Source organism: Pristis pectinata, chromosome 29 (assembly GCF_009764475.1).
Source record: "Pristis pectinata isolate sPriPec2 chromosome 29, sPriPec2.1.pri, whole genome shotgun sequence".
In the NCBI taxonomy this organism is placed as follows: Eukaryota; Metazoa; Chordata; class Chondrichthyes; order Rhinopristiformes; family Pristidae; genus Pristis; species Pristis pectinata.
This window is the reverse complement of record NC_067433.1, coordinates 12,351,129-12,378,883: the sequence shown is the minus strand read 5'-3', so window position 1 is coordinate 12,378,883 and position 27,755 is coordinate 12,351,129. Positions and strand designations below refer to the sequence as shown.

Genomic DNA, 27,755 nt, shown 5'->3' with positions numbered 1-27,755 from the left:
CTGCTGCTGTGCACCTCCAGTGACCTGGGCTCCATTCTGAGCTCCAGTGCTGCCCGTGTGGAGTTTGCACGTTCTCCCTCTGGTTGTGTGGGTTCCCCTTAGGTTATCCGTTCTCTTCCCACATCCCAAAGACTATGCTAGTTGGTAGGTTAATTGGCTACTGTAAATTCCTCCTGGCGTGTTGGTGGTTGGCAAGAGAATCAGGGGAAGTGGGGGGGAGCAGTTGTTGGACGTATGAGAAAGAATAGGTTACAGGAAAATAAATGGAACTGATGGGATTGCTCTAGGAGCTAGATGGGCAAAATAGTCTCTTTCTTCAGAGGCGAGAGATTTAAGGGGGAGATCACGCAAAGAGTGGTGCGGATTTGGAATGAGCTGCCAGAAATACTGGTTGAGGCGGGCACATTAGCGACATGTAAAAGCCATCTGGATAAGTCGATGGATTGGAGAAGTTTAGAGGGCTATGGGCCAAGCAATAGGCAAATGGGACTCTCTGGGCGACACAGGACGAGTTGGGCAGAAGGGTATGTTTCTGTGCTGTATGACTCTATTAGAAAATATAAAATGAAATTTGCCTTTTGACCTGTTCTGGAATGACCTGCCAATTGTATCAAACCCCTCTTGACTATTGCTACTCTAGAGATCTCCAGAGGTAGGGAAGGTGGTTAGGAAGATACAATTATCATGAAAACTCTGCCCCTCTGTTCATCAATGCTTCTCATTAGCGTACTGCTTATTGCATACTCACCCTTATTTATGGAGACACAAGAGACTGCAGATGCTGGAGCAACTCAGCGGGTCAGGAGGCATCTGTGGAGGGAAATGGACAGTCGATGTTTTGGGTCAAGACCCTTCATCTGGACTAAAAGATTAGAGAGGAGATAGCCACTATAAAGCGGTGAGGGGGAGTGTAGGGGCAAAAGCTGGCAAGCAGTGGGTGGATCCAGGTGAGATGGGGTCGACTGGCAGATGGGGTCAGGTGGGGGATGGAAGGGTGGAAACAGTGACAGAGGCTGGGAGGTGAGAGGTGGAGACAACAAAGGGCTGTGGATGATGGAATCTGATAGGAGAGGACGGTGGAGCATGGAACCAAATAAGTGAGGTGGGGTGGGCAGGTGGGAACAAGGGGGGGGGGGGGTGGGGGAACCAAGTGGGAGGAGTGTGTGGGTGATGGGCAGATGAGGTAGGTGGGGGAAGGGAAAGAAACTGGATGATAGGAGGTGGACAGGGGGAAGTGGGGTGGGGTAGTAGTCTGTGTAGAAGGACCTGGGTGAAGAGAGAAAGGGACAGAGAGGGAGCAGGAGCACCCTGGTTTATATTTTGCTTCACCTAATTCTGGATCGAGTTCTATTCACCACTTTTCACTTAATCTCACCAGTCTATTGATAATTTCCTACAATCCACAGATTCCTTCTTCACTGTTAACCGGATCATCGTCAGGAGCACTGGGAGCTCTGGACCACTGTCACCTGCAGATTCCCCCACAAATCCTGACTTGGAAACATATTACCATTTCTTCATCATCACCGTGTTGATGTCCCGAAATGCCCAACCCACCAGAACCTTCACAACACGGACTGCAGCCACTTAAGAAGGTGGCTCACTGTCAGGAAAAATAGTCTACCTCTAGCTATCTAGGAAAGCTAAGGACAGCGGTAGGATCAAAGGAAAAGGTGTACAATGTTCCTTAAAGAAAGCAGTCAGGGATGGGGAAATCAGAGAGGGAATGGGACCTGTGGAATTGCTCTGAGAGCTGTTTAAGACTTAATGGGTTGAAAGGCCTCTTCTGCTGTAGAGAAGTATGAGAATGAGAAGAGAGGAGAGAGTCATTGGAAAGGAAGGAGCAAGTCGAATTCAAGAACATGCCAATTGGGAAACATGAGAAAAAAATCACAAGAGCTTCTGTAGATACGTATAAGTTGTTGTGGGTCCCTTACAGGTGAAGGCAGGAGAAATTGTACTGAGGAGTAAGGTCATGGCAGAGAAATTAAACATCCCCACAGAAGAAACAGAAAATTTTCTGGAAATACAGGTCTCGGGTGACTGAGGAGCTCTGAGAAATTAATATTAGTAAAGAATTAGTACTGGAGAAATGAATGGGACTGAGAGGTGATAACTCATCAGGACCACATGACCTGCAGCCTTGGGTTTTGAAAGAGGTGGCTATGAAGTTGATGGATGCATTGTTTGTCATCATCCAAAGATTCTTGGAAGGATCCCACAGATTGGAAGGAACCAAATATAACCTCACTATTTAGGAAAGGAGGGAGATAGAAAACAGGGAGTTATGGACTAGTTAGCCTGATATTGGTACTGGGGAAAACACTTGAATCTATGAACAAGGAAGTGGCAACAGGCAGTTTGAAAAGACCAACAGGATTGGACAGAGGTGACATGGATTTCTGAAAGGGCAGTTATGTTTGGCAAATGTGTTGAAGATTGTTGATGTCATAACTAGCAAAATAAGGATATGGTAAATTTGGACTTTCAGAAGCCCTTCAATAAGGTGTACACAAGAGTAAATTAAACAAAACTAGAGCCCACGCAACAGGGGATAATGTGGATTGAGGATTGGTTAATGGACCAAAAGTAGAGAATAGGAATAAACTGGTCATTTTCTGGTTGGGAAACTGTGACTAGTTGACCGGCACAGGAATCACTGCTGGATCCCCAGCTGCTCACCATCGATATCGATGATTTTGATGAAGGGATCAATTGTAATATATCCAAGTTTGATGATACAAAGCTAGACGGCAATGTCAGTTGTGAGGAGATTGCCAAGAGATTTCAGAGGATATAAACAGGTTCTTCCTTTTCTTGGGCTACATGAATGGGTAAGAAGATGATACATGGAATATAATGTGGAAGAAAGTGAGGTTGTCTACTTTGGTAGGTAAAATAGAAAAACAGAGTATTTGTTAAATCATGGTGAGAGATTGGAAAGTGTTGGTGTTCACAGGGACTTGGGTGTCTTTGTAAGTGAGAGTTAACACATAGTACAGCAAGCAGTTAGGAGGGCAAATGGTAAGTTGGCTTTTATTACAATATGATGTAAGTAAAGGAGTGGACCTCTTGTATGATAACATGGGCTCCTGACTTCACAGTCTACCTCATCATGGCCTTGCACCTTATTGTCTGCCTGCACTGCTCTGTCTCCGTAACTATATTCTGCACTGTTATTGCTTGTCCCTCGTACTACCTCCATGCACTGATGTGATGAAATGATCTGTATGGATGGCATGCAAAACAAAGTTTTTCATTGTATCTCAGTACATGTGACAATAATAAACCAATTTGCCTCCTATAATTATATAAGGCTTTGATGATACTGCATCTGGAATATTATGAACCAACCTGGCCTGTTAACCTAAGTGAAGATATACTGCATTAAAACGAGTGCAGTAACGGTTCACCATATTGATTTGTGGGAAGATGGGTTTGATGTATGAGAATTGATTACGCAGACCAACACTCTCTTAAGTTTAGCAGAAAGAGAGAAGAGGTTGTGGGGGCAGATACATTAGGGACATTTAAGAGACTCTTAGATAGACACATGAATGATAGAAAAATAAGGGGCTATGTGGAAGGAAGGGTTAGATAGATCTTAGAGCAGGATAAAATGTCGGCACAACATTGTGGGCCGAAGGGCCTGTACTGTGCTGTAGTGTTCTATGTTCTATCTCATGGACATATTCCAAATTCTTATGGGGTTTGACAAGGTAATTGTGGAGTTGGTGTTTTCTCTGGCTGAGGTTTCTAAACCCAAGGGTCACAGTCTCAAACTAAGGAGTCAACTATTCAGCAATAGAATGTGAAGAAACTTCTTCAAATACAAGGTGATGAATCTGTGGAATACTCTACCCAAAAGGACCGATAATGCTCAGTCACTGACTTTATTTAGCCAGAGATTAATAGATTTTTAGGTCTTAAAGGACTGAAGTGTTAAGGGGTTAACACAAGAAAGTGGCACAGGGGGAGAAGATCAGCCATGATCTCACTGAATGGTGGAGCAAATATGAAGGATCCAATGGTTCTTATTAACCTCCAGTAATTAGATGTAAACAGCATTGTGATCACCATGGCACAACCTGTAAATACTCAGCAGGTCATGGAGACTAGCTATAAACAGGTTACCTGTTCAATGAGTGAATGGGAGCAACTAGAGAGTGAGAACACAGATAAATGAATGTGAGAGTTGCAAAATGCAAAGCAGGAAGACATGCCCGGCAGGTCTGGCTCGGCATGTCCTCCATCCCTAGAGGAAAAAAGGGGAAAAAGAAAAACTAAGAGCTAATATCACAGATGGATAACTGATCGTCTGTATCAGTGTGTATCAGTTATCCATCTGCGATATTAGCTCAGCTTGTTTGTTTTCCCCCCTTTTCACACTCTAACTGCTCCCATTCACTCATTGACTGGATAACCTTGTGTACAGCTCATCCCCATGGACACCCCAGTTTCACCCTGTCAGAGACATTCCCTCCTCTATCCTTCCTGCGGCTTTACAAACTTATTTTGTCTCGTTTTCAGTTCTGATAAAGAGTCTTTGACATGGAACTTCTTCTCTTCCCAAGGATGCAGCCTGGCCCGCTGAGCATTTCCAGCATTTTCTGTCTTTGTTTTAGATTTCCAGAATCTGCAGTTTGATTTTTGATTTCCACTGTTGGTTCAACTTGTTTTTCAGAAAAATCTTAAACTCATCCTCCTAAAATGCATTTATTGTTTTATTAGATATAGCACTCATAGGAAATCCCTTCACCTAGTGAATGGTGTAGGTGATACAGTGAAAGTCAAAACACTGCAGATACTGGAAATCCAAAATAAAAATAAAAATTGCTGGAAACACTCAGCAGGTCAGGCAGCATCTGCGGAAAGAGAAACAGTTAATGTTTCAGGTCTGGGACCCTTCTTCAGGACCTCAGAAACAGAGGAAACATGTTAGTTTTCAGTAGCAGAGAAGGTGAGGGAGGGATGGGTAGAACAGGATACAACCATCACCTCTGATGGGGTGATTAGGATCCTGAATCTGAATGAATCTGAACCTGAAAGCTGAATGAAGGTCCTCTGCCAAGTGATCGCCCTCCCTCCTGTGTTTGGTTTCTCCAATGTAGAGGAGGCCAGATTGTGAATGGAGGAAGTGCAAGTGAGTTGCTGCTTCACCTGAAAGGAGTGTTTGGGTCTCTGGATGGTGGGAAGGGAAGAAATGAGAAGACAAGTATCGCATCTCCTGCGGGAAATTGCCATACAATGGGGAACGGTGGGTGGGGACAGAAGAATGGACTGGGGAGTTACAAGGTGAGCAATCCCTTTGAAATATTGAGAGGGGAAGGGAAAGGAAAATGTGTCTGGTGGTAGAGCTGCCACAAGGATCAAATGTGGAAGCTGGTAAGGTGGAAAGCAGGGACCAGGAGAACTCTCAAGGCACAAAAGCCTGAAAGCACATACCACCAGACTCAAGGATAGCTTCTGTCTTGCTGTTATCAAACTCTTGAACAGACCTCTCATACGCTAGAGATAAATTCTTGATCTCCCAACCTATCTCATCGTGACCCTCGCACTTTATTTGTTTACACTTTCTCTGCAACTGCAACACTATATTCTGCATTCTGTTTTCTTTTTACTAACTCAGTGTACTTATGTATGGCATGATTTGTCTGGGAAGCGCGCAAAAGTTTTTCACTGTATCTCACTACAGATGACAGTAATAAACCAATCCAATCTCAGCACCATCTAAAGCACTCTGCAACTAATAATGTACTTTTCAAGTGTTGTAATGTGCCAGGCAGCTTGCACATAGCAAGGTCCCTCTGCAGTGTGATACTAACTAGTTAATCTGTTCAATGTGATGTTGATGAGAATTGGAAAGCTTGGTTAATTTTCCAGTTCTCCTTCAAAATCTTTCACATCCTTTTGGGAGAGAGCCTCACATCTCATCCAAATGGCACTCTCTCTCAGTACTGCACTGTCAAACCACTTAGCATTTTCAGGTTAAGGTTCAGAGTTCTAAAGAGAGATTTATGGAATATTACCTTTCATTTGAGGAAAGAAAATTAGCAAAGGGAACTTTGTGCAGCTGTGGCTCAAGTTGATACCGACTAATATAAATTGCAGTGTGATAATTAAACTGGAAGACACGAGTATCAACTCAACAAGGTTGAAGTGAGATTGAAGGTCAAAAGTGACTTCTCTTGCTGCTATGTTGTGGATATGAAGAGACTTTAAGAAAGAGCAACTAATTCTGTGAGACTTAATTAACTAGTAGTGAAAATCTATATGCGTGCTGTGTCCTAGTGTCATAAGGTTGTGCATTTTACTTAGTGAACTGGGCATTAAATATTGTTCTTGTCCAACTGTTGTCCATGACTATATGAGTCATCGAGAGAGACATAGAGTCACACCATACAGAAACAGGCCCTTCGGCCCACCTTGTCCTTACTGACTATTGTACTTATCTATACAACTCCCATTTATCCACACTTGGTCTGTAGCCTTATTGCCTTGGTGAGTAGAATATGAATTTGTAACAGAAGAAGCTCAATGTACACCATTATTCTTGCAGGGAATATTGAACTTACCTACTACAATATAGGAGGAGGCCATTCAGCCCATCAGGTCAATTCTAGCTCCTAGCAGAGCAATCCCATCAGTCCTATTCCCCTGTAGCCATGCAACTTATTCTCTTTCATAGGACAATCAACTCCCCTTTGACTCCTGCCTACCTGCATTAGAGGCAATTTACATTAGCCAGTTAACCTTCCAACATGTCTTTGGGATGGGGCAGGAAACCAGAGTAATTGGGGAACCCACACAGTCACAGGGAAAACGTGCAAACTCCATACAGACAGCACCGGAGGTCAGAATGGAACCCAGGTCACTGGAGTTGTGAGGTATTTGCACTAACTACTGCATCACTGTTCACGCATATTCATGAGAGGCTGAACTGGAGGAGAATCAATGGACTATAAGAAGATGCAGAAATAGGAGGAGGAAATGGGGCAGCACAGTGGCATAGCTCATACAGCTGCTGCCTCACAGCTCCAATCCTCGCCTCGGGTGCTATCTGTGTGCATGTTTGCATGTTCTCCCTGTGACCACATGGGTTCCCCCGGACGCTGCAATTTCCTCCCACGTCCCACAGGCGTGCGGGTTGTTATGTTAATTGGTCACGGTGAATTACCCTTAGTGTGTAGGTGACTGGTAGAATCGGGGGGGTGGAGAAGCAGAGGGGAATGTGGGGAAAATAAAGGAGGACTGGTATAAAATGGGGCATTGATGGTCAGCAAGGACTCGGTGGGCCGAAGGGCCTACTCTGTGGGACATGCGTTGATGGAGTGATTTCAAAACAAGGATGAGATGTGTTTGTAAATTGTGAGTTGTCAATCAGAATCATTTTGAGCTGCCTAATTGTGTACCTCGTGCTCCTTCTGTGACTTTTAGTGTGAGGAAACCTTCAAGTACAGTGAGTGGACAACATATAAGACATGGGACACTGTAGCATAATGGTTAAATTATTGGGCTTATAGTCAGAAGTTTGGACTGCTGATTTGGAGACTGGAATTCAAATCCCACCATGTCAGTTGAGGAATTTAATGTTGAAATCATTAACCTAACTTGGAATGTTTAAAAATCTAGTCTCCATAACAGTGACAGTGGAATTAGCACTTTGTCATTAAGAACCATTTTGTTCTCAGGTGTCCTTAAGAAATGCCATCTTTACACAATCTGGCCCAACGTCACTCCAGAGCCACCAATATGGTTGATTCTTAACTGTCTCTACAGGGATGAACAATAAATGTTGAAGTTACTAGTGACATCCATATGAGTAAGTTTCAAAAGTGCTCTCAATTAAATAAAAAGAGAACACCTTTTGAATTGAGAAACAAGGCTGTCAACAGATAGGGGAGAAAAATGATGAAGTGCTGTATCAGCAGGAAGGCTGTGAACAGCAATGACAAAGAGTCTCTAACCTGAACATTAACCCCTGCCTTCTCCTGTCAGATATATTCCAAAACATCTTCACTTGGATATCCTATGTTACTGTTTTTGTTCCCTCTTCTAAACACTTAATTGCCTGATCGGGTTAGTATTTCAATTTACTCCTCGTCCCACTGATACTTGCTCCAGCACAGACTGCACTAACCAGCATGGATTAATCAATGGTCTTTTACCCAATCGCTCGATCAGCAAGATTGCCTTGGAGAATTAGCCAACTTTTGCAAGTTGCAGCTCATTAGGTGCGCGGTTAACTGCTCAACAAGTGATCCAATTACAGGTGCAGTCTGATAGAGCAACTATAACACACTGCAGTCTGACAGAAAGCGCTCTGAGTAAAAGCTTTGAGACTCATCCAGTGCTAAGACATCAAAGGGAAGATTTTTCATTGTGGCGCTCCTAGAATACATTTGGATTTTGTTTTTCTGTCACAGAATATAGGCATCTCTGGCTAGGCAGTGTTTAGTTGCCGTCCCCAACAGCCATTAAACAGAGCGGTTTGTTGTGCCATTTCACACTCATAAATAACAAGAAGGAGGAGTAGGTCACTTGGCCCCTCAAACTTGCTCCACCATTCAATACCCTCTCTGGATGTATCGCGGCTTAGTGCGGCAACTGCTCTGCCCAAGACCGCAAGAAATTGCAGAGAGTTCTGAACGCAGCCCAGTTCGCCACGCAAAACAACCTCCCCTCCATTGACTCCATCTACACTACTCACTGCCTCAGGAAAGCAGCCCACCTCAAGGACCCCTCCCACCTCAGTCATTCTCTCTTCTCCCCCCTCTCCCATTGACCAGAAGATACAAAAGCCTGAGAACACGTACCACCAGATTCAAGGACAGCTTCTGTCCCACTGTTATCAGACTCTTGAAAGGACCTCTCATACCCTAAAAGATGAACTCTTGATCTCCCAATCTACCTCGTCATGGCCCTTGCACTTGTCTACCTGCACTGCACTTTCTCTGTAACTGCAACACTATATTCTGCATTCTGTTTTCTTTTTACTACCTTGATGTAATTATGTACGGCATGACCTGCCTGGATGGCATGCAAAACAAAAGCTTTTCACTGTATCTCAGTACAATAAACCAATATGATCATGGCTGATCTGCCTCAGGCCTCATCTCCTCTTTGCCAAATGCCCATAGCCCTCAACTCCCCGATCCATCAAAAGTTTATCTGCTTCCTCTTTAAATACCCCCCAATGATCTACGTCCCATTCTTCCAAACAAAGAATATAGATCTAATTTCTTTAGCCATCCATGATAGGACAAGCCTCTCAACCCAGGAATTAGCCCAGTGACTCTCTTTTGGACCGGCTCCATTGTCAGTATATCCTTTCTTTAAATAAGGAGGCAAAAGTTGTGCACTGTTCTCTGGGTGTGGTCTTGCCAGTACCCTGTACAACTGACTCAACCAAATTTGAATGGAGTCTGGAGTCCCTAGAAGGAGAACCTTCTTTAAAACACTATGAGTGAGCCAGATGACAGTCCAGTTCTTAGTGGCTCATTTTTAAAATGTTTAAATCCCTCAGCCGTTCCCCTGCAGGGATTTGTACTGATATGTCCAAATCCCAGCCTTTCATTTACTACTCACTACAATCACGATGCTGCCATGGCTCCTAGTCTGTGATCTTTCAACAAATAGAATGAAGGATGAAAAAAAGCTCATGGGCCGTGCCTATACCAATGTAAGCAGCAAGAAGTCCACCATCAAATCTATAAATTGTTTACAAATCACAGAGGCTAGCTAATCTATTACTAGTGGACAGATGAACACAAATCACATAGCAGGTAGAATTGAGTATGACTGCTTACCCTCAAAAAAGCCCACAGTTCTGTATTACACAATATGTGCCATCAAGGCCAGGAATATTTTTCCATTGTAAGGTCGTTGCTGGGATTGAATGTTTGGAATTATTCAGATTATATTTGACCTCGGGAAGAAATTTTTAAAGTGCTTTCACTCTGTGGTAATTTGTTTGAAACATGCAAACACAGATCTGATCCATACACCCTGTCCTACATAATTTTGCAAAACATTTGGGGTCACGATATATAACTTCCGCACCATACTCACAAAATTCAGAAACAGCTTCTTTCCCTCCACCATCAGATTTCTGAACGGTCCATGAACCAATGAACACTACCTCATTATTGCTCTTATTTACACTATTTATTTATTTTGTCATATATAGTAATTTTACGTCTTTGCACTGTACTGCTGCCACAAAATAACAAATTTTACATCATCTAAGTCAGTGATAATCTGATTCTGGAAATATCTGACCTCCTGGAAAAGGAGCAGAATCAAGACTCCGGCTGACTTTGGAGGTGAAGTTATCAAAAGAATTCCTCTCTGATATCCTCCCACCTACCACCACCCCATCTCCCAGCCCCAGTCCCATGGTGACTGAAATTAGCCTGAGAAATGGCTCTCGCCCAGCGTTCTTTGCACTGCTACTGTTCACAAGAGTTAATTACCTCCCCATGACTGCAATGGATCCAACTATTGTTTGAAGGTTTCCACCGGCCAACAGAACTCTCTGAGAAATTCTCCAAGGGTTTGGTGTGGGGTGATGGTGCTAATTGCACAGTTTGTAGCCTGCTGTCCTTTCTGTTCTTGTTCACACCCTGATGCATTGATGCTATTTTTCTTCAGCAGGGGCAAACAATGGAGATGGCCAGGCTGCATCCACACCTGTAGGGACCCTGCCTCGCTTCCAGATTGAGCCAGAGGATTCCTACATTGTGAAGAACAACCCCATCAAGCTGCGCTGCAAAGCCATGCCTGCCATGCAGATCTTCTTCAAGTGCAATGGAGACTGGGTGCATCAGGACGAACACATGCTGGAAGAAGATGTGGATGAGCACACAGGTAACAAGCTTTGCTTGTGGGATCCCTGCGTTGGGACAGTGAGATTAGATCACATGATCTAATCATCTGGAAGTCTTTTGTCATGTATTAATCAATTTTATTCTCATTGAGATGGTTCTTCTCCTCTACTCTGTGGGAGAGGACGTCAAAGAGTAAGGGTGAGGGTGGTGGTGACTTATCTTCTGACTTGGTTGTTTGCTGCAAAGCTTCACATAGGAATGGTAGCAGTGTGGAGTGATTGTTCTGTCATGATTCTTATGAGTCAACTCTGAAACTGGATTGAGAGGAATCAAGGAGTACTGCAATACCTCGCCAACATGCTACGTAAAAAGAGCTATGAGTGAATGAGATAGCCAGACAACTCAGCAAGATCAGTCTGCGATAACCTCTCACTTTGTTCCCATTTACCCCCCTACCTCTCTGATACATTTATCTGTTCTGATATAGTTTCAATTCTTCGTTCTCCATCACCGTTTCTCACACGTCTCACCATGTCCACCATGCTCCATTGGCCCTCTCAGTTCTCCATGCCCCTTGGCCCTTCCCTTGCTTCTTTTCCCTCCGCAACCATCACTCTCTCCCAACACTACTTCTGGTTTTCTCTCTCGAACACAGCCCCGTCTATCACAAAAACCAGCCTCCCCTCCATGGAACCTGTCTACACTTCTCGCTGTCTCGGGACATCAGCCAACATAATCAAGGACCCCACACACCCTGGACATTCTCTCTTCTCCCCCCTTCCATCGGACGGAAGATACAAAAGCTTGAAAACACACACCACCAGGCTCAAGGACAGCTTGTACCCTGCAGTTATAAGACTCCTGAACGGACCTTTTGTGCAATAAAAATGAACTCTTGCTCTTTCAATCTACTTCTTCATGGCCCTTGCATCTTATTGTCTACCTGAACTGCACTCTCTCTGTAACTGTGACACTATATTCTGCATTCTGTTATTGCTTTTCCCTTTGTACTACCTCGATGTACTTATGTTTGGAATGATCTGTCTGGATAGCATGCAGAACAAAGTTTTTCCACTGTATCTTGGTGCATGTGACAAAACTAAACCAATTACAATCTCAGCACTTGTCTTATAAAGGAAAAAAAATTGCAGATGGTGGCGGCACGGTAGCGTAGCGGTTAGTGCGACGCTATTACAGCGCCAGCGATTGGGGTTCGATTCCTGTCACTGTCTGTAAGGAGTTTGTACGTTCTCCCGTGTCTGCGTGGGTTTCCTCCGGGTGCTCTGGTTTCCTCCCACATTTCAAAGACGTACGGGTAGGTTAATTTGGGTTTAAAATGGGCGGCGCAGACACGTTGGGCCAGAAGGGCCTGTTACCACACTGTTAATAAAATTTAATTTAATTTAAATTTTGAAAATTTAAGTCTAAAGGAAGACAGAAAATGTTGAACATGCTCAGCAGGAAAGACAGCTTCTGTGGAGAGAGAATCAGGTGAAGGACGTTCCACATGTTCCATCCCCATCACAGCTTCCTCTCCCTGTCTCTTTTGCCTTTCCCGTCTTATGGGGCCCTCAACCCTTTCTCTGCGACTCTGTCCCTTATTTTGTCATCACCTTTTTCAGCAGCCACGTGACATAGGATACAAATGTAAGAATAGAAGCAATAGGAACAGGAGCAGGTCACTTGGTCTGTCATGCCTGCTCTCCGTTCAATACGTTCATCAAAGACCTTTCAGCTCAGTGTCACTTTCCTGTACTATCCCATCTCTCTGACTTCCTGAATACCTAAAAAATCTATTGATCTCAGTCTCAAATGAACTTATCGACTAAGTCTTTGTGGTTCGTGAATTCCAAAGGTTTACCACTCTCTAGATGAAAAAATATTGTCTCATCTCTGACTTGAATGACTGACCTTTCCTTCTGTGACTGTGACCTCTTGTTCTAACTAGCTCAGATAGGGGAAACATCAATTTTGAGTCAACCATGTCAAGAATTTTATATTTTTCAATGAGATCACCTCTCGTTTCTCTAAATGTAATTGGGCATAGGCTTTGTTAGGTTAATCTGTCCACATATTACAAACCTGGATAATTAGGGAATCAATCGGACGAATCTTTGCTACATTTCCTCTTACAACAAATATATCTTTCCTCAGATTGGGAGACCAGATCTACACACAGTCTCACCAGGGGTCAATAAAATTGGAGCAAGGTGTCTCTATCCTTGTACTCAAATCCTCATGCAATGAAGGCCAACATCTGCTGTTTGTGATATACACTAACAACTTGGATGTGAATATAGGAGATATAGTTAGTAAGTTGGTGGATAATATGAAAATTGACAGCAAGGACGGTTACCTAAGGATATAGCAGGACATAGATCAGCTGGAAAGTTGGGCAGATTATTGGTAGATGGAACATAATTTTGACAATTGTGAGGGGATGCATTTTGGGAAATAGGGGTAGCACATATACAGTAAATGGTGGGGCAGTAAGGAATGTGGATGAACAGACAGACCAAGGGGTCCAAGTCCATAGTGCCCCGGAAGTGGTAACATAGGTCGATAGGGTGGTGAAGAAGGCATATGGCATGCTTGCCTTCAAGGGTCAGGTCATAGAATTTAAGAGTTGGGGCGTTGTGTTGCAACTTTACAAAACACTGGTTCGACCGCACTTGGAGTGCTGTGTGCAGTTCTGGTTGCCACACTGTAGGAAGGACATGATTTCACAAGACAGTGCAGAGGAGGTTCACCAGGGTGTTGCCTGCCATGGAGGACTTTTGTTATGGGGAGAGATTGGACATGCTGGGCTTGTATTCCCTTAGAGGCTGAGAGGTGATCTGTGGTATATGAGCTTATGAGATATATAGATATAGTAGATAGTCAAAATCCTTTTCCCGTGGTAGGGCTAGCAAAAACAAGAAGGCATAGTTTTAAGGTGGGAGGTATGAGTTTTAAAGGGGAGCTGAGGGGTAAGTTTTTTTTACACAGAGAGTGGTTGATATCTGGAACTCGCTACAAGAGAAGGTAGTGGAATTGGATGCAATCACTGTGTTTAAGGGGCATTTAGACAGACTAATAGGCAAGTCATAGAAGGATGCGATCGTAACGAAGGCAAATAGGATGAGTGTAGATGGGCAAAAAGTGTTGGCATGAACATAGTGGGCTGAAGGGTCCATTTCTGTGCTTTACGACATTATGATTCCAATTGTTTGCTGACCCTGCACATTGACATTCAGTGGCTTGTCACCTCTGATCACCACAACTTTCAAACTTACACCATTTAAAAAAATTATCCTACTTTCTATTTTCTCCTACCTCAGTTTCCCACATTATATTCCATCTGCTTTTTCTTCACCCAGCATGTCCATCGCCTCCTAATGTGGAAAAATGTGTCTGCACTTCTCACTGCCTCGGTAAGGCAGCCAGCGTAATCAAAGACCCCATCCACACCAGACATTCTCTATTCTCCCCCCTCCCATCAGGCAGAAGATACAAAAGCCTGAAAGCACATACCACCAGGCTCAAGGACAGCTTCTATCCCATTGTTATATGACTGTTGAATGGTTCCCGAGTACAATAAGATGGACTCTTGACCTCACAATCTGCCTTGTTATGGCCTTGCACCTTATTGTCTACCTGCACTGCACTTTGTCTGTAGCTGTGACACTTTATTCTGCATTCTGTATTGTTTTACCCTTTACTACCTCAATGTACAGTGTAATGAATTGATCTGTATGAATGGTATGCAAGACAAGTTTATCACTTACCCCGGGATAAATGACAATAATAAACCAATTCCAATTCCAAATGAGAAGTTACCCAATTTGATGCACAAAACAAGAAAGCAGAGTATTCTTTTAAATGATGAAAGATTGAATAAGGTTGATGTTCAGGGGTACTTAGGTGCCCTGAAAGTCAATATGCATGTATGCTAAGTAATTAGGAAGGCAAATGGTATGTTGGTCTTTATTATGAGGGGATTGAGAAGATGTCTTAGTGCAATTATATTGGGCTCTAGTGAGAGTGCACCTGGAATATTGAGTACAGTTTTGGTAATCTTAATTAAGAATGGATGTACTTGCCCTTGAGGAAGTATGGCAAAGATTCACTAGACTGATTCCAGGGATGATGGGTTTGCCGTACAAGGAGAGATTTGTGTAGACTGGGCCTGTACGCTAGAGTTTGAAAAGATGAGAGCAGATCACATTGAGACATACAAAACACATGGAATGTTCAACAGGGTGGATGCAGGGAGGATGTTTTCCCTAGCTGAGGAGTCTAGGACCAAGTGTCACAGTCCGGAATAAGGAGTAAGCATTTTGGACTGAGATGAGGCAAACGTTCTTCATGCAGACAGTGGTGAATCTTCAGAGTTTTCTGCCCCAGGGGATTGTGAAGGCTCAGTCATGAGTTCAATCTAAACAGAAACTGATGGCTTTGTGGACATCAGGAGAACTAGGGGATATGGGGATTGAGGTAGATCAGCCATGATCTTTATGAATGGAGTGGGAGAGTCCAGGATCAGAGGGCACAGCTTCAGAATAGAAGGGCATCCCTTTAGAACAGAGGTGAGGGGGAACTTCTTTCGCCAGAGGATGGCGAATTTGTGGAATTCATTGCCACAGACGGCTGTGGAGGCCAAGTCATTTAAAGCGGAGGTTGATAGGTTCTTGATTAGTAAGGGCGTCAAAGATTACAGGGAGAAGGCAGGAGAATGGTGTTGAGAGGGAAAATTAAATCAGCCATGATCAAGTGGCAGAGCAGACTCAATGGGCTGAATGGCCTAATTCTGCTCCTATGTCTTAAGGTGGAATAAGCCCACTCCAGGTCCTATTTCTTATGTTCTTATGCCCAGTTCTTAATAATCTGGGAACATGGGCAATATGCTTCTGCACACCTCATCAGGTAAAGGTGCCACCTTTCAGATAAATTATCGAACTGAGGCCACGTCAGCTCTCTGAGGTAAAACATCTGACAATGAAAACAGATGCTCTGACCGTTCTCACGTTGCTGCTTCTGGGATCTTGCTCTGTATAAATTAGACACCATATTCTCTACATTACAACATTAATGTCATTGTCTGTAAATTTCTTTGAAATGATGGAACAGGTGCTACATAAATGATCCAGGAAACGTGATGCCTGGAGACCTGCCTCCCCTCCACTTCTGTTTTGTTAGAGAGCACAGGTTTCTGAACAATTTCCCAAACCGCTCAGTATTTAGAGCCGTGTGTAGACTACAGACTGGACCATTGCATCGGCCAAAAGAGTCACTTGCATTTGTTTTGTCTTCAGTGTTTTCTTCCCTCCCAGGGCTTACACCCACTTTAACAGAGTGGACGCAGTGAGCACCTTTGTCACCCTATTGAAGTTGTTGATTATGGTCCTACTTTTATTAAATTCCATCCTACACAGTGACTAACTCTAACTTGATGAAAGAAATTTCACTAATTGATCAGCAATGTTTTTTCTGATTGACTTTTCCATTATATTTTACTGGGCCCTCCTTAGCTTCCAGAAATTACTTTTTTAAAAAGTTTGGCAGAAAGCCAACAGAGGTATGAGACATTCAGTTTAAGACAAGACCCGTGCTTAGAAAAGTAACTGGAATAGAATTTATTGTCATTGCAATAATTATGCTTTCAGATTTAAAAGCTTTCATTCCACTTAAGGGGGGGTGGTGGATATTATAATGCGAATACATAATAAGTTGCATATGCATCAAATTAACTTCCGGCAAAGCTTGAAGAATTGGTTTCCCTCTCCAGTTTTCCTGGTATTCACTGAGAGGAAATTGCCAATCATCCAGTATCAGATGTCGGACAATTGCTATGAGAAGTCGGAACATTGAGTGGTCAAAAGAAGTAATGATGGATATCATAGCTACCCGTGCCAAGACTGCTAACAATTGTGTAGCACTTGTACTGAATTAGAAATAGGCATTCTATTCTGAGCTCTTTCTTGAGAAGAGATTACCTGGTGGACAGGAGAAAGGATTCAAGGATGTGCTCAAAACCTCCTTGTAGATGTGTAACATCCATGCTGACTCTTGGGAATTTCTGGCCCATTACTGTTCAAAGGAGGCATTTGGGATGGTGTTGAGAAGCTCAAGCCTGGGCATTGGGAGAACAAAGGAGCCCTGTGTAAGTGACAGATCGGGCAGACCACCTCACAAACTTACCCCCTGCCTCTTCAGTTCCCACAGACCCATCCGCGGTTCCTACATTGGCCTCCTAGCCCCCTCATCTCTCTCACATAGCCATCAACTTACCCTCAATTCTCTTGCTGCCCCTCTACCATAGGGGTATTTATGGTAGCCAGTTAACCTACCAACCAGGACATCTTTAGGATATGGGAGGAAATGGGAGCAGCTGGGAGGAACCCAGTGGTTTCAGGGAGAAGGTGCAAATTCCATGTAGACCTTGAAGGAGGCCATTCAGCCCATCAGGTCTATACCTGCTCTCAATGATCCCATCAGTCCCATTCACCCATTTATTTCCTTGTAACCTCTCTCTCTCACGTATCCATCAACTCCGCTCAATTCTCTTACCCCCCATCTACTCATAGGGGTATTTACAGTAGCCAGTTAACCTACCGACCAGGACATCTTTGTGATATGGGAGGAAACGGGAGCAGATAGGAGAAATCCAGCAGTTTCAGGGAGGCTGTGGAAACTCCATGCAAACCTTGATCCCGAGAGATGGCTAAGACAAAGAGTACGTTGATAAGTCATGACATTGAGTACAAGGAAGCAAATGTGTGAACCAACAGGAGAGTTTTACCTGTTCTTTTCTCTTCATACTTCTTCAGGGATAAATATTAGCCAGGTCAATTCTCCTGCTTCCCATAGAACTAGTGTCTGAGATCTCTTACATCCACCTGAGAGGACAGACAGGACCTTTGTGCACAGCATTCTTGCCTCTGAACCAGCAGGTTGTGAGTTCAAATCCCACTCCTGGCACCAGATACAAAACTGCACTGAGGAAATGTTGCATTGCTGGAATTGCTATCTTGCTTAGAGGTTGTTAGTATGAAGCATCATCTGTTGTCTGTGCAGGAAACATCCCATTTGAAAGCCAGCATCTTCAATACTACAGCACTCCATCAGCACTACATAGGAGTGACAGCCGAGAATTTTTGAGTTTAAGGGAATGTGAAAACTCCATGCTAATAGCATTGGATGTCAGGGTCAAAACTGGGTCCCTGGAGCTGTGAGGGTGCAGCCCGCCTTTTAATACAAGTTATAGTGCTAGCTCTGCCTTTGTGCACAGCATTCTTGCCTCTGAACCAGCAGGTTGTGAGTTTGAATCCCACTCCTGGCACCAGATACAAAACTGCACTGAGGAAATGTTGCATTGCTGGAATTGCTATCTTGCTTAGAGGTTGTTAATATGAAGCATCATCTGTTTTCTGTGCGGGAGATAAAATATGCCTTGACACTAAACACAGATTATCACACTGCTACTCTAGGGGCTTCCTGTGTACAAATTGGTCCCCATATTTCCTCTGTTATAACATGATGACCTAATCCTCCAAACCCACAAGATATTTCACAGGCCACGATTTGCTTTAAACCAAACACCTTGGCCTCTTCTATTGAGTCAGGGCCTCAGTGTTGTGTGGGTCAGAGCTAAAATGGTATTGTGGAACTGATGACATCGGCATTCTTTATAAGATATCTTTATTAGTCACATGTACATCGAAACGCACAGTGAAATGTATCTTTTGCGTAGTGTTCTGGGGGCAGCCCGCAAGTGTCGCCATGCTTCCGGTGCCAACATAGCATGCCCACAACTTCCTAACCCCTACGCCTTTGGAATGTGGGAGCACCCGGAGGAAACCCACGCAGACACACAGGGAGAACGTACAAGCTCCTTACAGACAGCGGCCAGAATTGAACCCAGGTCGCTGGCGCTGTAAAGCATTACGCTAACCGCTACACTACCGTGCCTGCCCTAAACTAACACTCTTATGGCAGTGGTCCCCTTAGATGACTTAACAGTAAAGACAAGATGTCACAAGAGAGTGTGGCATTGTTGCAGGAGCCGTCGATAAACCAAGGCCTCACCTGATTCTATTCAAAGAATACTTTGTGGCACTATGCAAAGAGCAACAATCTGCTGGCCAGTATTCCTCCCTCAACCAACAGTAGCAATAACGAAAAATAACTGGCCTTCCACCTCAGTGGCTTTTGAAAGCAAGGAGATAGTTGCCTCTGTCTGTGGGCTAGCAGAATCACTGGACCATAATTCCAGCGATGCAGGTTCAATCCTGACCTCCGGTGCTATTCGTATGGAATCTGTATGTTCTTCATGTGACTATGTGGGTGTCCTCTGGGTGGTCCTGTTTCCTCCCATTTCCCAAAGATGTGCGGGTTGGTAAGTTAATTGGCCACTGTAACTTTCCCCTAGTTTGTTACTGAGTGGTAGGATCCAGGGGGAGTTGATGGGAATTTGTGAGAGTTAATGGGATCAGTTTAGGATTAGTGGAAATGGGTGTTTGTTGGTCTGCGTGGACTCAGTGGGTGGAAGGGCCTGTTTCTGTGCTGGCTCTGTGACCATGACTACTTTAATAAATTGTCAAAGACGCTATATAAATACAAGTCTTTCTTTTCAGTTTTTACCTCGAAGCAAGTTTGTTGAGGATCTTATTTGCAAAATCTACATTATAATTGCTTACAAAATCATGCTGTGTGATATTAGCATGTGGATGGACACATTGATAGACCAATATCACATCATGCAAATTTGTACGGAATGCTTGTCAGATTCCCCAAAGGAAATAGAATTGGCTGAAGGCAGTTTAGTGAGCTCCAGAAATCATTGCATTGCACTGCCAAAATGTTCATTTTACCTGCTGCTAGACCCTTCAAAGAATGGATACCTGGGGAGTGATTGCAAGAATGCAATTTAATCGAAATGCTCAGGTTATATCATAAACAGCCAGTCTGGTATCATCATCTAAATCTAAAAATTGGATTATAGTCTGGAATGAATTCTGTTCCAACTTTTCTTGAATTTAATTATGTATACAGTGTTCATTTTGTGTGGGCGGTTTTATCTTTTGTTTAAGCTAGAAAGGAAAGCTTTTTATTTACATTTCTTCACGTCTCATCTTTCAACAATGTCACAAAGAGCTTTGCAAGGCATTTTGGAGCATTGTTTTCCAGAAAAAAACTCAGCAGCTATCTTCCCTCTTTCAAAATCTCTCAATTCTTTCAACCCTGTGAGATGAAAGGCCAGTTATTTCTTGTTATTGCTGCAGATGTACGAGGGAGGAATATTGGCCAGGAGATTGTTGCTCTTCACATAGTGCCACAATTTTTTCTTTGAGTACTAAACCTTGGTTTATTGACGGGTCCTGCAACAATGCAACACCCTCTGTGACATCTTGTCTTTACTGTTAAGTCAGCTAGGGATCCCATTGCTGGCAGAGTGCTAGTTTAAAGAACGATGATGTCATCGGTTCCACAATTCTATTTTAGCTCTTGGGTTGAGGAGACTCACACCAGACTGAGGCCCTGACTCATCAGAAAAGGCCATGGTGTTTGGTTTAAAGCAATTGCCGGCCTGTGGAATACCTCATGGGCCAGGAGAATCAGGAGCACTCCATCTCCAGTAAATCCCATTCCTTGCATTGGGCTGTCTCTATCTGAGGACAGGCAGCATTCGCCAAACTCAATGTGCATCATTGACACTGTGTCTGAGTGGCTTGGAGGAACAGTCACATATAGACCAGTAAGGATAAGAAGAGAAGTTCTCTCTCCCTCAATGTCATTAATGAATCAGATGGGAGATTACTTCACTAGTCTCCATCACTTGCTTTTTAATTCCAAACTTATTCCATAAACTGATTTGAAATTCGTCAGCTGGTGTGGTACAACTTGGACTTCTAGTTCTTTCATTCTGGTAGTTAGGCTGGTAACCACAGTGCTGCTGTACCTTGGGAAGCTCCTTGCAAATTTAGACCCAAGGGCATGTCGATACTCTTACAATGGGCTGTATCATGATTGACCTCAGAGGATGCTCACAGTTGCACTAACCTTTTGCAGTCCTGTGGCTCTCAGTGACCCATTGGCCTCTTGCTTTGGCCATCCCATGGGGCAGAGCACCCTCCAAGCAGCAGTGATGTTATAGGTGGTGAAAACCAAAGCCCCCAAGCTGAACTGATGGTCAGAGACATCAGGAAACAGTTAAAATCACTTGAATTATTAAAATTAAATTTAAATTTTTCTAGAACTTAAAAATACTTACATTTAAAAGTAATTTGAATTTATAATAATATTTGAATTGTTAAGAAATTGCGAACATTGTTTTAAAAATTAAAAATACATTCATTTAAGAGTAATTTCAATTTATAATTATCGTTTGAATTGTTAAAAAAATTGAAAACATTGGTTTAAAAATTAAAAATACATTCATCTGAAAACACTTTCAATTTATAAGTGTAAACATTAATATTATTTTAAAAGAACACATATTCAGTTTCCTTTTTTAGTGAAGGTCAGTGACCCCATTCAAATGCAATGACCTTGGTGTTCCAGCTAAAAGATGCATTAGGTTGGGGAGCCAGTTATGATCAGGCTCCCTAGGTTTTGAGTATAAAACTGCTGCTGGACTCAGCCCAGAACCCTGTGGGAGGATTGAGTCTGCATCTGACCTCATGCTTTAACAGCGTGCTCCCTGCTTCTACACTGAAGTACACAGGTACAGATGTTCAGGAGATGTTTTCATGTGCACCAAAGCTAACTGGGGTTACCTATGGATCCCAGGCATCAGCATGATCAGGCCCATTGTTTCTCTTCTGACACCAAAGAGTTGAATATGGTGTTGAATTAAATCACCTCATGACCTTGTCCACAAACAATGAGCATCAATATGTAGCCTGGAGTGACCACAAGACAGGAAATGTTATCTCTTGAGTTTTAGATGGCTGTTGTAAATGAGCCAAATTTCAGTTTATGATCTCATTTGATAAGATTATTGCTCTGTGTTCACTCCGGGTATCCACGATTCTTCAGTAACTTCATTAGCGAGTCAGCAGAGTTTATAGCAAGATTCCTTGAATGAATCATCACTAACATACATAATTATCCTTCTGCCAAGGAATGCAAAACAGCATGTAACATAATCAATCTAATGATAACTGATAATTCAGAGCTAAGCAGAGCTTCCCTCAGCTCATTGTCAAACCAAGGTCTAGTCTCTAGCAGAGGAGGGGATCTTGGAGGATTTAAGAACTTAACATCCCTGTTGCAATGAATGAAGCTTGTTTGGATAAAGTCCCACCAACAGCAGTGTAATTCTGACCAAGATAATCAACTTCTGTGTCACGGTTGGTGGTTTGCATTCTGGCCATGCAACTGATTTTCCTCTTTTGAAATGAGATGGGATCTTTTCCATCCACCTGAGAGGGATATTGCATCCATAGGAGACCACCCCTGACACAAGAACGCAAGAAAACAGGACCAGGAGTAGGCCACTTGGCCCCTCAAGTGTTTCCTGCCATTCAATAGTGATCTACCCCCAGGCCTCAACTCCACTTCTGTGCCAGCTCTCCATCGCCCTCATTCCCCAATCTTTCAAAAAATTTATCTACTTCCTCTTTAAATGCCCCCAGTGATCCAGCCTCCACAACCCAACAAGGCAGAGGATTCCAGAGATTCACCACCCTCTGTGAGAAGAAATTCTGACACAGCTCAGTTTTAAATGGGTGCCGCCTTGTCTTGTCACTGACCCCTCGACAGTGCAGTACTCCCCCTGCCCTGCCTCGATCAGCCTAGATTTCTATGTTCAAGTCTCCAGAGATGAAGTTGACCCACAGTCTTCATCCAGAGAAGGAAGAATACTGCCATGATCGACACTAATGCTGCCTTAGTCTAGAAAGATAGAAATCCTTCGCATAAAATTGCAGGTGCATTGCATCCAACTTGTTCACCCTATTTATATCAGTGCATGGATTGTATTGCTGTTTTTACTTTGCAATACAATCATTGGGTGCTGCAAGCTTTTCTCGTTGGTTCCCCAGTGAAAGGATTTGATTCAGCCCTTCAGTCTAACGTGGGGAAAACCAGTCAGAATCTTCTACCCTTCACATCGGTTCTTGAAGTAACTCTGTGATGGATTCAGCTGGAACAATGCAGCTACACATGGAGCAGACGACTTGTCCTAGAGACTGGCACCGTGGTAGAGCTGCTGCCTCAGCCCCAGCGACTTGAGTCCATTCGTGACCTCTGGTGCTGTCTGTGTGGAGTTTGCACATTCTCCCTGTGACCGCGTGGATTTCCTCTGGGTTTCCTCCTACGTCCCAAAGACGTGCAGATAGGGAGGTTAATTTGCTGCTGTAAATTGCATCTGGTGTAGGTGACTGGTGGAATCCGGGGAGAGTTGATGGGAATGTGGGGACAATAAAATGGGATAAGTGTGGACGGGTGCTTGTTGATCGGCAGGGACTCTGTACTTTTGAGGCCTTCTCCTTTCATCATTCTTTTAGGCAATGATTTCCAAACCTTCATTACTCTTTCCTCAACTGCATACTGTTAGACCAATTACCTTAAATCTATGTTCCCTAATTACTGAGCCCTCTACTAGGGGAAGCAGGTCCATCCTATTCACCTTACCCTCACCTGCTGTAGTTTTATACACAGCCGTTAAATCTTCTTTCAGCCTCTCCTATTCCAAAGAAAACAGCCCCAGACCAGCCAGCTTGTCCTCAGAACTAAAATCCTCCAGCCAATGCTTTGAATCTCCTTTGCACCTTCTCAACCTTCTGGTAATGTGGTGACCAGAAGTGCACACAGTATTCAAGCTGTGGCCTGACTAGTAATGTTTTGTACAGTTCGAGCATGACCTTTCTGCTCTTGGCTACTAATCCTCTAGGTGTTGTTAGCCATCTGACCCACCTGTCCCGCTACCTCTGGACAAACAATTGTGCACAGATTATTGCTGGTGGATATGACCTTGGTGAGACCGCACCAGGATTACCGTGCACAGTTTTGGTCTCCTTACCTAAGAAAGGATGTACTTGCCATTGAGGAAGTATGCAGATTCACTCGGTGGGTTTGCTGTATGACAAGAGATGGAGTAGGCTGGGACTATTTCTCTGGAGTTTGTAAGGATGAGAGGATATCTCATCAAAACTTCCAAATTTCTGAGAAGGCTTGACTGGCTAGGTGCAGGGTGGATTTTCCCCTGGACGGGGAATTTAGAACAGGGGGCACAGTTTGAGAATAAGGAGTAGGCTGTTTAGGACTGAGATGAGGAGAAATTTCTTCCTGGAGTCAAAGAGTTGTACAGGACGTAAACAGGCCCTTCAGCCCATGACATCCGTGCTGATCTTTTTGCCCATTAATCCTGTTTGCCCACACTAGGTCTGTGTCCATCCATACCTCGGCCTATTTAAGTGCCTGTCTAAATGTAGTGATTGTATCTGATCCCACCACCTCCTCTGGCAGCGAGTTCCAGATATCAGCCACTCTCTGTGTGTAAAAAAAATCAGATCTCCTTCAAAACTCCGTCCTCTCACCTTAAATAGATGCCCTCTTGTTTTTGATATCCCTACCATGGGAAAGACATTCTGACCATCTCCCCAATCTGTCAGCAGATGGTGAACCTCTACCCCAGATGCCTGTGGAGACTCAGACATGTTCATTTGAAAAAAAGAGATCAATAGATTTCTGGACCATGCTGATAGTACTGGAAAACAGCACAGGGTGGAAGTTCAGTCATAATCTCAATGAATGGTGGAGCCTGCTTGAAGGACCAAGCCAATCTTGCTCCTATTTCTTGTGTTCTTAGCATGCTAGATCCCTCCCTTCCCCAGCTCTTATCATGTACAGGAGGAAAAGCAATATTCAGTCTCTGGAAGGCCAAGAGCGACTCAGATCAGATAGCTTTATTAGTCACATGTACATCAAAACACACAGTGAAATGCATCTTTTGCGTGGAGTGTTCTGGGGGCAGCCCACAAGTATCGCCACGCTTCCTGTGCCGACATAGCACGCCCACAACTTCCTAACCAGTACGTCTTTGGAATGTGGGAGGAAACTGGAGCACCCGGAGGAAACCCACGCAGACACGGGGAGAACGTACAAACTCCTTACAGACAGTGGTGGGAATTGAACCCAGGTCGCTGGCACTGTAATAACGTTACGCTAACCGCTACACTACCATGCCTCCTCCTTGCTTCTACTTCCACAAATTCAGCCTGACCTGCTGAGTTCTTCCAGCACTTTCTATTTTTATTTCAGACTTGCAGTATCTGCAGTCTTATTTTTGGTTTTCAAGACTGCGCAGGTGTTACTTTCCTCTGAGGACGATTATATTTGTCTTTTGCACACTTTTGCCATCTCTTGCTCGGATGTAACACTCAGGGTCATTAATGAAGACATGAGGCTGAGTCTTTCCTGGAGCTATTCCCCAGGGTACTCAACTATTCACCTCATTCCTTTCCAAGTGCTTTCCATTAGGAGCTGTTCATTGCTTTCGACTTTCTAATCCTTTATCTATCTAATTTGACACATCCCCTGTAATGCCATGTGCTCTTATCAGTACAAAAATTTCCACCCCTAATTAAGAAGACTCTAGCTTTCCTCCCTCCATGAAATTGCCTTCACCAGTGAATTAATGGATTCAGTTGTAGCTCCATCCCCACCCCCACACCGGGCGAGATTTCCCAGTGCATATCCTGCTGATAGTATTATCTGGTTGCTTCCTCTCACAGCCAATTTCTGTCTCATATTATTTCTCTCTGAAGCAATGCACTCCTGGCTGCCAAATGCGTATCCTCGTTATGTGTTTCATCTCTGCTGTTCCTGCTGTCCCCCTGACTTTTCTGAGCTTTCTGAGGGCTCCTTGACCATCTTTTATCAGACACGCGTCATTTATCAGAGCATCAATCCCCATTTTGTTTTGCACTGGAATGAGTTTTATAAACACAATGTTTCCATGATAAACACAACTTCAGAGGGATGAATCTGGAGGAGTGAGTGGCACCAATACCAGATCTACCATGCTTGACAGGGTTGTAGGTCATAGGAAACTCTCCAAGGTAATGGACAATCGTTTCAGACTTGATTTCAACCCGGTTAAAGGTTTTGCCATTGTAGGAGTCTGATGGAATACTTTCTGCTTGCCCGGGTGAGTGCAGCTTCAACAACACTCAAGAAGCTTGACACCATATAGGACATAGCAGCCACATAGCAACCATTCATCGACACACGGTAGCAGTAGTTTGTACCATCTACAGGACGCACTGCACCAAGACTCCTTAGAAAGCACCTGCCTGAGTCTTAACTCACACCATTCCCCCACCAGCCATGTGTTTGCTAACCTACGTCGGTTCGTAGCTGAGCATGGTCTCAGTTTTAAAATATTCAGGACCTTCCATGGTCTCACCCCTCACTGATGGGTCTGTCGTCACAGGTAGGCCAGAGCAGGTAAAGCTTCAGTCTCTGCCATCCCTATAATCCCCTGAGATCTCTATGCTCCAGTCTCTTATCGTCTCTGAATTTAATCTCTAATGTTGGCAACTGCCAAAACACTCTAGAAATCCCTCAATAAACTCTTCTATCTCTTTGCTTTCCACTCCTTAAAACTTGTGGCCTCCTCTCTCCCAGGTTCAGCGCAGTTTTCTGTTTGATAACATTCCCATGATGCACCTTGAGATGTTCTTGCTGCATTGAAGGTGCAATATAAATGAAAGTTGTTTTTTTTGTATTGGCACCAGTTAGCCTGTGTCCAACTAGTATGCCCTTCACCAAGGAGATTCAAGTTCTTTGGAAGGCCTCCACTCTCTCAAAAGGAAAAATCTTTCCTGTGTCCCTGAGGAAACAGCAAGCCTCATTAATTAAAGGAAAAAAATTCCTCTCCCTAATCATTAAACCATTCACTATCACTGGAACTAGATCTTGAGTCATTATAGAAGAAGATGCTCTGAGGCACCAGCACAGCACTTATTTAATCTCCCAGAGGTTGAGGCTTCAATTGGATTGATTGTAGATAAATCAAACTGAAACAACTATCGGGCGGCACAGTGGCACAGCTGGTAGAGCTGCTGCCTCACAGTTCCAACGACCTGGGTTCAATCCTGACCTCCGCTGCTGTCTGTGTGGAGTTTGCATATGCTCCCTGTGCTTTATTGGGTTTCCTCCGAGTGCCCTGGTTTCCTCCCACCTCCAAAAGACATGTGGGTTGGAAGATTAATTGACCATTGAAAATTGTCCTTAGTATCTAGGTGAGTGGAGAAATCTGGTGGGGAGTTGAGAGGATGTGGGGAAAATAAAATGAGATTAATGTAGGTTTAGCGTTAATGGGTGCTCACTGGTAGGTTTGGAGACTATGGGCTGAAAGGCCTGTTTCAGTGTGGGATGACTCTATGACTCAAATAGGAAGAGAAATAAAATGAATGGCTCAAAGACTGGATACTTCATGATGGAGTCTTCAGTTCAATGGGTCTACCAAGTCCTTACAGCTTGGTCCAAAGTCCATTATTTGAACCCAAGGAACTAAGGAATCTTCTGGAATACCTTCCAATTTACCTTGCAAGTAGCCTCAAAGAAAGTAGTCATCTTATTCCTTCACAACATGCCCTCGTTCACTCAATTTGCAATTAAATCAATCAAATTCTACAGAGAACAGTTATCTTTTGTTTACTCTTTGATGAGGTGTTCATAGACCCGTACAGCACAGAATCAGGCCCTTCAGCCCAACTCGTCCATGCCAACCAAGATGCCTATCTACGCTAATCCCGTTTTCCTGCATTTGGCCCATATCCTTCTATTTCTTTCCTATCCATGTACCTGTCCACGTGCTTTTTTAAAAGCCTTTATCACCTCCTCTACCAGCTTGTTCCATATACCCACCACCCTCTGTGAGAAACACTTGCCCCTCAGATCTCCTATAAATAGTTCCCCTCTCACCTTAGACCT

The 27,755-nt window shown here is 43.7% G+C and overlaps 1 protein-coding gene across 3 annotated transcripts in view; it reads left to right on the top strand.

Moving 5' to 3' along the window:
• Positions 1–27,755, top strand: part of LOC127584315 (netrin receptor UNC5D-like) — a 562,203-nt gene that overhangs the window by 314,326 nt on the left and 220,122 nt on the right. For 2 of the 3 annotated variants that reach the window (XM_052041008.1, XM_052041009.1), the window contains exon 2: positions 10,654–10,869. In XM_052041008.1, coding sequence (XP_051896968.1) covers positions 10,654–10,869 — 216 coding nt within the window. The remainder of the gene's footprint in view (positions 1–10,653; positions 10,870–27,755) is intronic. The other variant, XM_052041010.1, reaches the window with a different exon arrangement.